General features: G+C 38.4%; 1 protein-coding gene across 1 annotated transcript in view; it reads right to left on the bottom strand.

The window, feature by feature from the left end:
* The window catches only part of LOC100776388 (casein kinase II subunit alpha), an 11,888-nt gene extending 2,494 nt beyond the window's left edge, over positions 1 to 9,394 (bottom strand). Inside the window, exons 1-9 of the mRNA XM_003524641.5 lie at positions 9,004 to 9,394; positions 8,695 to 8,824; positions 7,748 to 7,942; positions 6,052 to 6,209; positions 5,252 to 5,342; positions 4,999 to 5,064; positions 3,729 to 3,811; positions 3,575 to 3,638; positions 3,389 to 3,457 (exon numbers count right to left, since the gene is read on the bottom strand). Of these exons, the coding sequence (XP_003524689.2) occupies positions 3,389 to 3,457; positions 3,575 to 3,638; positions 3,729 to 3,811; positions 4,999 to 5,064; positions 5,252 to 5,342; positions 6,052 to 6,209; positions 7,748 to 7,942; positions 8,695 to 8,824; positions 9,004 to 9,323 (1,176 nt within the window). The 5' untranslated portion in view covers positions 9,324 to 9,394. The remainder of the gene's footprint in view (positions 1 to 3,388; positions 3,458 to 3,574; positions 3,639 to 3,728; positions 3,812 to 4,998; positions 5,065 to 5,251; positions 5,343 to 6,051; positions 6,210 to 7,747; positions 7,943 to 8,694; positions 8,825 to 9,003) is intronic.
* Between the last annotated feature and the right edge of the window lie 1,126 nt (positions 9,395 to 10,520).

Here is a 10,520-nt window from a genome sequence, read left to right as displayed (position 1 = left end):
CCAAATGACTCTAGCTAGGAACTTTCAGACCATGCCCATCTCTCGATCAAAGTCAGCTGATTGGGGTCCCCAACCTTTCAAGGTTTTGGATTGCTGGCTCTCGGATGCATCCTTTAACAAAATTGTTCACCAATGCTGGAATTCTCAATTGCAACATGGATGGGGAGGTTTTGTGCTCAAAGAAAAATTTAAGAACCTAAAGCTGAGGATCAAGAGATGGAACAAGGAGGAGTATGGTGACACGTTCAAAAAATTTAAGATGATTGAAGCTGAACTAAACAAGCTGGAGGAAAATTCAAGTCACAGGCAGCTGTCATCTCAAGAGGACATTAAGAGAAAGAACTTACAAGAAGCTCTTTGGACAGCAGCAAATGCTCATGAATCGCTGTTGCGGCAGAAAGCGAGGTCTAGGTGGATCAAGGAGGGTGATTGTAATTCCCGTTACTTTCACTTCTTGATGAATGCGCACCGCAGAAATAATTATATTAAAGGGGTCAGAGTTGATGGGGCTTGGTGTGATGAACTGCAGAAGGTGAAGGAGGAAGTTAAGAAGTTTTTCTTCCAAAGATTTCAAGAATCAGATTTCAACAGACCCACTCTGGACGGTATTCCTTTTCAAACTATTAGTCAGCACCAAAGCAATAATCTGGTGGCACCATTTCAGGAGGAGGAAATTAAGGAAGCAATTTGGGACTGTGGGAGTCATAGAAGCCCTGGCCCGGATGGATTTAATTTCAACTTTATTAAGCAATACTGGGAGCTAATCAAGCCTGATGTGCTTCGATTCTTGGATGAGTTTCATGCAAATGGAGTGTTCCCTAGGGGTTCAAATGCGTCTTTCCTAGCGTTAATCCCAAAGGTGCTGGACCCTCAAATCCTAAATGATTACAGACCCATATCTCTTATTGGGTGCATGTATAAGATAGTTACCAAATTGTTGGCCAAGAGATTGAAGAAGGTGATGCCCTCCATCATTAATGAGTCTCAATCTGCCTTCATTGAAGGGAGACAGCTCCTCCATAGTGTTATCACAGCTAATGAGGTCATTGATGAAGCTAAGAGAAGCAATCGATCTTGCCTGGTGTTCAAAGTTGACTTTGAAAAGGCTTATGATTCGGTATCTTGGAGTTTTCTGTTCTATATGTTGAAGAGGATTGGTTTTAGTCCGCAATGGGTCAAGTGGATTGAAGGATGTGTTAAATCAGCTTCTATTTCTATTTTGGTGAATGGAAGCCCGACTTCGGAATTTGTACCTCAAAGGGGCCTGAGGCAAGGGGATCCCTTAGCTCCCTTTCTTTTTAATTGTTGCAGAAGGTTTGAATGGGTTGATGAGGAGGGCTGTGGAGGAAAACATGTACAAAGGTTATTTGGTTGGCGCTAACAAGGTGCCTATCAGCATATTGCAATACGCGGATGATACCATCTTTTTTGGTGAAGCTTGTATGGAGAATGTTGAGGCTATTAAGGTTATGCTTAGGTCTTTTGAGTTGGTATCAGGATTGAAGATTAATTTTGCTAAGAGTTCTTTTGGAGCCTTTGGAGTATCAGATCATTGGAGGCATCTTGCGGCCAAGTATTTGAATTGTAGTTTGATGGCTTTTCCTTTTGTTTACCTGGGCATTCCTATTGGGGCTAATCCGAGGCGGGGTAGGATGTGGAATTCTATCCTTAACAAATGTGAGAGAAAACTCTCAAGATGGAAGCAAAGGCATATCACATTCGGGGGGAGAGTGACTTTGATTCAATCTGTGCTAACATCAATTCCTATATATTTCTTGTCTTTTTTCAGGATACCTCAAGTAGTGGTTGCCAAATTAGTCAAGATCCAGCGGAGATTCCTTTGGGGAGGTGGCCTTGATCAAAAGAAGATTGCTTGGATAAGATGGGAAAAAGTTTGCTTACCCAAGGAAAGAGGTGGGCTTGGTATTAAGGATGTCAAAACTTCTAATATTGCCTTGTTAGGCAAATGGAAGTGGCATCTCTTAAATCATCATCAGGAGCTTTGGATTAAAGTAGTGGAATCTAAATATGGGGGGTGGAGGGGATTGGAGGAAGGGGATAGGGCTGCTAGCCAGTCAATTTGGTGGAGGGACTTAAAAAGGGTGGTTAGTCAAACTCACCAAGGAAGGAGCTTTCAAGAAGGTTTCAGTCGGAAGGTTGGTGCTGGTCATAGTATTAATTTTTGGGAGGATAGATGGATCAACCAGGATGTATCCTTGGCAGAGAAGTACCCCAGGCTTTACCTCATTTCTCTGCAGAAACATAACACTATAAGTCAGATGGGTCAACACAAAGAGCATGGGTGGGAGTGGCATTTTACTTGAGGAGAAATTTGTTTGATAATGAAGTTCCTTTGGCTGTCAACTTTCTTGGAGAGGTAGAAGGAAAGATCATCCAGCAGCATGGAGAAGATGGTTGGGCTTGGACTGGGCATCCTTCAGGTATCTATTCAGTCCAGTCTGCTTATCACTTGTTAAGGGAAGGGGGTTCAGCCGTGACTAAGGAACAAGTCTATGTGGAATTATGGAAATTGAAGATCCCAAGTAAAATAGCTATTTTTGCTTGGAGATTATTTCAAGACAGGTTGCCAACAAAAAGCAATCTGCAGAGAAGGCAAGTGCAGATTGTGGATGCTTCATGTCCTTTCTGTGGAGGAATGGAGGAGGAGGTTTCCCACCTATTTTTCCTCTGCTCAAAGATTTGGCCTGTATGGTGGGAGACTTTGTCTTGGCTGAATATTTCTTGGGTGTTCCCCTCTAATCCAATCCAGCATTTTCTTCAGCACTCTTTTGTGCAAGTGGAAGGGCTTAGAAGAGGAAGGTGGCAAACTTGGTGGATGGCTGTTGTTTGGTCTATATGGAAGATGAGAAACAGAATTCTTTTCTCCAATGATTCCTTTAATGGCAGCAAGCTTGTTGATGATGCAGTTTTTTTAGTGTGGTCTTGGCTCTCAAATTTGGATAAGGATTTTAAGCTCCCTTTTAATCTTTGGTCATCTCACATTAGAGAAGGTTTTTTGGGCTAGGCCTCAGTGGCTCCCAGTAGGAGTTGCAGCAGATCTTTTAGTTTAATTTTTGTAGCCATTCTGTGGTTCCTCTTCAAACTGGTGTAGTTTTTATTGGAACCATGAGCATGGAACTCTATCTGTATTTTTTCAGTACCTCTGGTACTTTTATAAATATATTATTTTTGCTGATCAAAAAAAAAAAAAAAACTAAACTCCAAACAAGGAAGGATTAACGGCACTCATATGAACCAGTACTCAAAGCGAAATCACATCAGAAGCCTGAAGTCCCAAATGCAAGTCCAAGCTGGGCTAATATATCTTGAAAGTGTCACAATAAAACATAGGGCAATAATAACACTACTAAAAAGATTGAGATCTTACCATGGCTTCTTTTGCTGTGGGACGTTCTTGGTGATCATAGCGTAATAACTTGTCAACAAAGTCAACAGCCTTTTAAAGAATAGTGTAATTAGAATGAGAATCAATGATAATATATATATATATATATATATATATATATATATATATATAAGTACATTTAAATAAATAATTACAAATGCATACTACCTCAGGAACAGCCATGTGATGATTTTCTACATTAATGAACTTTGCCCATGGCTTGCGGCTATGCCTGACAAAATATTTGGAGTGTCTTAGTTAAAACAATAGCTGTATTTAACAAAAGCAACATATATATTAAACCATGAAAGAACAGACAAACCTCCCGATAAGTGCTGCAAGATGTGGGTCCAACTCTATTCGATACTTATCTAAATATGCACTTAATCCGTCTGTCCCAAGTACCTATTGCATGAAGGAAAAAAGATTATCAAATTCCCCATCATCATCTCTTTTTAGTTGCTTCTACACCAATACTATAGCCATATATAAGTAGAACACACACACACACAGAGTTCTGCAAAGATCCGTAGCAGAAAAATAAGGCACCAAGTAGGAAATGGAAGAAGGCATTCACAAAAGCCAACATCACATTTCTTTACAAAAAGATAATTTTATCACAAGACCACAATTGAGATTAGATTTAGGGATGCATATTTTATAGTATTGAGTTAAATGCTAGTGATTTTGGCACTCAGCAAAATAGGAGACCTCCTCCAAGGATTTACCCTTCACAAAGAGCTAATGCTCAATTTACAAATGTTATAAGATCTCCCTGAATTCCCTCCCCTTCAGTACTATTTATTTAGGTCACTAACTCTAACTAACTAATATACTACGTATCCTAATTAACTTCCCCTTCCCCATAGTCCTAACAATGTCTAAGATGAATGTAAAGGAGATTTAGAGATGCAGCTGCTGCTGCATAAATGGAGGAAGATTGAAGTTGGAGACAAAGGAGTCTGCACCAAAAACCTATCTCATACTCCAGTCATGTATTGATGTATATGAAAAGAGTCAGAGAAGAAGGCTATTGAACAATTAAGATGCTGTTGGGTTTACTAATAGAATCTTTATTGAATGGTGAATGTGAAACAGGTATGAGAACATCTAAAGTCAACAATGGAAGACAGGAGATTTGACCGTAAGCTTTGACCTCAGAACCATCTGCAAGGGTGATGAACTGTGAAGTTGCATGATGGATTACCAATAATATGATCTACAGCTCCAAAAGTCTAAAATCTAGTATCGAATGGCCAAATATTGAGAGAAGCAAACCAAGGAATTGCAAAATTTGGGGGTGCAGAAATTATGAGCCACCAAAATTTAAAGAATTTTGGAACCACCACTCTTCCAACAACCACCAAGTAGGACATACTCTAGCACACAGAAATCAATAAAGAGGAAAGGCAAAAAAACAATACAAGATTCAAGAACAATGCACACTTGCAACACAAAAAATCCCAGCATGAAACGTACGATTACAAATAAAAAAACAACACCAGGACCAGAGCAAAGCAGCAATGAGTTATCACCCAAACACACATAACAATATGGCACAAACTCAAGTCCACCTCCCAGGCTTCCCTTACCTTAGCTATTTTGACCAGTTGATCATAGTTATCATGTCCATAAAAGAATGGCTCCTTACGGAATATCTGTAAAAAGTAAAAACACAAGCATGAGGCAAGCAGGGGAGGAGATTTAAACCTGTATGACTTCAAAAGGAGAAATTGGTATATCATGCAGTAAATCAAGATTCTAAGGTTTATCTCAGAAAGGAAAAACCAGGCCAAAACAATGTATAATATAAAAATTGCACTTGAAGGAAAGTGAACCATTTACCATCCCAGCAAACATACAACCAAGACTCCATAAATCTAGAGAGTAATCATAGTCTTGAAGATCAACAAGAAGCTCAGGACCTTTGAAATATCTACATGTAAATCAGGCATAAAGGAGATAAAAAAATGTTTGTGATTGATAACAAAAGAGAGAATAAAAACTCTCAAGTAACCATAACCAAGTTCCTTTTTAACCAAAAACATGTAAAACCATATTTGTTCTTTACCCGATGGCTAAAGGATGTCTATGGAGGGGAATCACCATGAAAGATTTACCAACTAAAGCATCGACTTTGGACACTAAATTTCCAAACCCCACACCCCTCATGCTTGCTATAACAAACTTGACTTACCAAATGATCATTTTAAACAAAAAGAAATCCCTCATAACCATGTAACTTAAAATTTTGTATTCATGGGGCTTGGACACATTGCTCAAGAAGTATCTACATAACCAAGCCTAGAGGCAAATGGAAGGAGTAATTACAATAACCAAAAGGAAATAAACCACTGTGCAACAAGTATGAAAATGTTGCCTGAGTAATTACTTTGTAAATTTATAAATCATTTGAAAAAGCAACAAAAGAATCACAAGTGCAGTCCCCCTAAGGATGGTTTAGCTGGTTGAGTACTTGGGATGAGGGCATGCAACAAGAGTGCACAAGTTAAAACCCCCATAATACACTATATCCCCTTTTCCCCTCCTAATGATTCCCCCCAAGGCCCACCTCAATTATGAATCCTCCTCCCCCACCCCAAAAAAAAAAAACAAAAAAAAAAGAGACATAAGAGCAAATATACCTTGATGCCACGCGAACATTATATTCTTTCCCAGGATGATAGAACTCTGCAAGCCCCCAATCTATAAGGCGAAGCTTACGCTGCTCATGATCAATCATTACATTATGTGGTTTCACATCACGATGCATGATTCCTTGTGAATGGCAATAATCCAGTGCCTGGCAGAACTTCCAATTAACTTAGCGCTTCCAAGTTGATAGCCACAAGCAATAGGAAATGGTTGGATTGATAAAATAATCTATTGCAAATTATAGATCACAAACTGAACAGAGCAGCACAGTAATGACAATACATACACCAACAGTCCAATATGATATAAGGGAAAATGTAACTAATATGCCAATAAAGAAACCTACAGGACATATAGGTCTATAGACACAGCAACATTTTTTGTAATGTAAACCTTCCAGGAAAAACTTTATAGTTTGCTACTACAGTACAAATACTGATAGAACCAAGTGAGATGCAGTTTCTCCATTGGAGATTATCTTTATAGGATGACACAACGGATCAACAATACCATTACCATACAATGAACACCAAAAGACAAAAGCTTCTGAGTTCAAGAAGGGTTGAAGACATAGTAGTCAATCCCAAATAGCAGTGTGAAGCAACCAACCCCAAAATCAATATAGTAGGTGGTGAGATGAGATGACCACTTTTATAAAGTTTTAAGACACACACACATGATGAAAACTTAAAATATACATCTAAAATTAAAGAGATATTCATAATTAATGATCAAAAGTTAGATTTAACTAAATACTGATCAATAACTTAAAGGAATTAAACAAGAGACCAATATAGAGGCAGAGGCAGGTGGGAAATATCACCAGAGATGGCTGAAAATATCACCAGAGAAAGGCGGGGCTTTGCTGGACAGGAGATGGTCTAGGTTCATTATTGTTGGGCACGCAAATGAAGAAGGGGAAAATAAAGTTCCTGTATTAAGAGAAAAAGGGAGGGGATTTCCGCCCTAAGACCACACAAAATGGCACTACAGACCATAACATACGGGATTTTAAACATGAAGAATAGCAGCTGAGATGTCTGTGATTTTCCAAGATTAGCACTGCAATGAGCACGACACAAAAAACTGTTCCACAACAGGTTCTATTGAGCAGCAAGAAGTCATGACACAACACCATTATAGCGGCACTATTGCACATGATTAACTATGGTTGAAGAACAATAATAAGAGACATCTTTTACAGAGAAAGCAAGTTGCATTATCTCACAGGACAAATGGCTTAGGATTTCAGCATGCAAACGATACTGATGAGGGTGTTTTCTTAAACTCAACACACAATTTCAAGAGAAAGGAACTGGTTCTTGAACTGTTATCATACAATCAAGACAAGGTGATATGTATTGCATCACGAGAATCTATGGAGCAGTTAAGTTCCATAAGTCCCTTATACAATACAAAACCTTCCTCCAACATCAGGTCCGAAATACCAACCATTATGCATAGTTCATCTAAACTACATAGCAAATGGCTCAAATCTTTATTACTTTCAAACCTAATTCAACAAGATCACAGAAATCATTAACATTCAACCTTGATACGAAGCATCAAGTATATCTTGTGTCCAACACAATGTAAGGATTAAACAAAAAAGTAAAAGCAAAAAAACTATATTAGTTGTGGAAAGTTCATGTTCTTTATTATTAAACAATAGAGCATAAAACTTGCCTTCAGAAGTTCATAAATATAATATCGTATTTCGTAGTCTGACAATGTAGGATAGAGCACTTTAAAATCAGTGTTATTGACATATTCAAATATAAGACTTGGGGTCTTCGACTGTTGGTCTCTAACAATGTCAAGCAACTGTACAATATTAGGCCCTCCACAAAGATTCTGTAATATTTTGATTTCCCTCTTGATCTGCATTCAGAACCAGAATCATTGTCAAAGTTACATATATATATAACCAGAGGGATGGAAGACAATCATTATTATACTTTAAAATAAACAACTAGATAGCCCTCTGCTACTAGAGCATCTTTATTCTGAGTAACCAAATGGAAGTAACTAGAACTACTCTTTAGCACTATGGTCACTTGCATGACATTCTCATCCGATAATATACACAAACTAACTCTGTCTTTCCCTTGAAATTCTTCCTGAAAGGTCGTTATCCTTTGTCATTCCTTTTCCACATCTTTCTGATGCGTTTGGTGATCAAGGATAGCTCATCTTCGGTGCCAGACCCTTCACCCACATCATCAGAATTGTCAAAAGACTATGATGCTAATGCTTTTGTGTTTGAATTTGATTATGCCAAGTTTTTCTCTCAAGTTTGTGATACTTATGGTCAATTTGATTTCCCAGAAAATAAAATAACCCAAGCCACCTTCCCACACACACAATAACAACTAATAAAATAAAATAAATAACACATTAACGGTGGCAGGAGAAACGTTTGATTTTCAACTGCAAAAACAACATAAAATACCACTCTACAATTGTACGCTTCCCCCAATATAATAACATGACTTGTCTAGTCTATGATTATTGGCATAAAACACATTCATTTATGAAACTCGAATCGAAAAGTAACCACAACCAAGACATCGGAACAAAAATTCCAAAACGTCACAAAAAGAATAAAACGTCAACGCCCACACATAACTCACCTTCTTCTTCTTCACGGGTTTCAGGATCTTAATGACACATTTCTCACCGTCCGTGCAGTGAACACCTTCGAACACCTCACTGTATTTCCCCCTACCCACCTTCCTCACCACCTCATAATCATCTTGCTCCCTAAAAAACAACAACAATAACAACAACCCTAAATTTCCTTTCACTTTGGAAAAGGAAGAAAAAAAGACATTTATGTTATCCAAAATAAAAAATAAAATGAAAAATAAAAGGCTAAAGGTATTTGAAAATGGAAGGGAAAAAAGAAAAAAGAAAAGAGGAAGGAGAATCCGGTATGTTACCCCCACTGGACGTTGAGGGACTCGTAGTCCCAATATTCCTTGGGGCGAACGACGTTGACATCGGCGTAGACGCGGGCCTTGGAGGACGAGCCGGGGCGGCGCGTGGACTTTCCGATTTTCTGGGCCATGGCGTCCAGGGGCGGAGGCGGCGGCGGAGGGCGAGCGAGAGGGGCGGCGGCGAAGCGGCGGAGGGAGAAAGTTTGGGGGAAATTGGGGGAGCGGAGGGGAGAGGGAAAGGAGGAATGGGAAAGGGAGGAGCAGAGGAGAAAGAGCAATCTATCGCGCGAGAAGGAGTTGAAATGGAAGGGCCTTAGGGCCATTAAATTGCTAGTAAAAGTTGCAGGGGAAAACAAAAAGGCCTTTGAATTGATACCTTAGGACGCAATTTTCAAACCCGCTTCTCATTTTTTTTTTTTAATTAAAAATATCTTTTTTTTTTCTTTTTCTTTTACTTTCTCTGTCCTTTTATTCTTTTTTTAATTTTCTTATTTTTTCGGTGAAACAAGAAGAAATATATCAGTCTTTAATGTGATAAAATTTGATTTTTCTTATTCCCTGAATGACAATGTTCATAGTGAAGGGCGTGCGAGAGTAATAGTAATGAGTGGTAATAGTCATCATAACCATGAATTTGAGATATTTGATGGCATGATAATTTAGATCTTTTCAAAATTTGATTTTTTGTTTAGTAAATTTTTTTAGATTTTATTGTTACATACATTTATAATCTTGGTCTTCCATTTTAATCGGATGGTCGGTGTTTGTCTTTTAGTTTTTTTTTCTTTATTACATAAGATGATGATTCTCATGTAATACTTTTAAAGTGCGTTTGATTTGTAAAAAATGCACGACAAATAGAACAACATTATGAGTTACAGGACATTTTTCTTATTGTAAGTTGTTTGGTGTTTGATGCACATGACAAGTAATTTTTGTTGTATCTTTTTATGTGCCTTGTATTGTACAAAATAATGTAAATTTTACTATAATTCTCTTTGTATTGTGCAATGTTTGGCTTGCACTAGGAAAAGATTCAGAATAATATTTTGAAACTTTTAAAATTATTTTATTATTTAACATAAAATTTATTATCACGTAGTGGTTCGGCTAATACTGCTTTTAAGTAAACAAGTTTCTCCATTTCTTTGAAGTTCACTACATCCTTCGTCCAGCACCGTCGATTGTCGTCGCAAGTGGAAGTAAGCACTGTCATTAGCTCTACAAGGATCATCTCTTCTGTGTGCGATGAGGTGGTTCATTATGAGCTAGAAGAGCCAACTTAGCACCATCGACGACGTATCCCTACTGGTAAGGAGGAAGTTTAATGCGATTTGTCACAGCGAGGCGACGCTTACTGGTTTTCTGGTGTCATCACGCTTCTTTATGAAGAAGAGGATGGTGGCGTTGGAGGGGGACTACGGTGCGAGGGAGCGGATTGAGATGACACTAGATTGGGAGTCACGGGTGAGGTTCATGGAGTCAAAGTTGTCGATGGTGCTATCATTGGTTAGAAGGAG

This window comes from Glycine max, chromosome 5, assembly GCF_000004515.6.
Source record: "Glycine max cultivar Williams 82 chromosome 5, Glycine_max_v4.0, whole genome shotgun sequence".
Taxonomy (NCBI): domain Eukaryota; kingdom Viridiplantae; phylum Streptophyta; class Magnoliopsida; order Fabales; family Fabaceae; genus Glycine; species Glycine max.
Note: the sequence above shows the minus strand (reverse complement) of the source record. Positions and strands in the feature narration are given on the sequence as shown.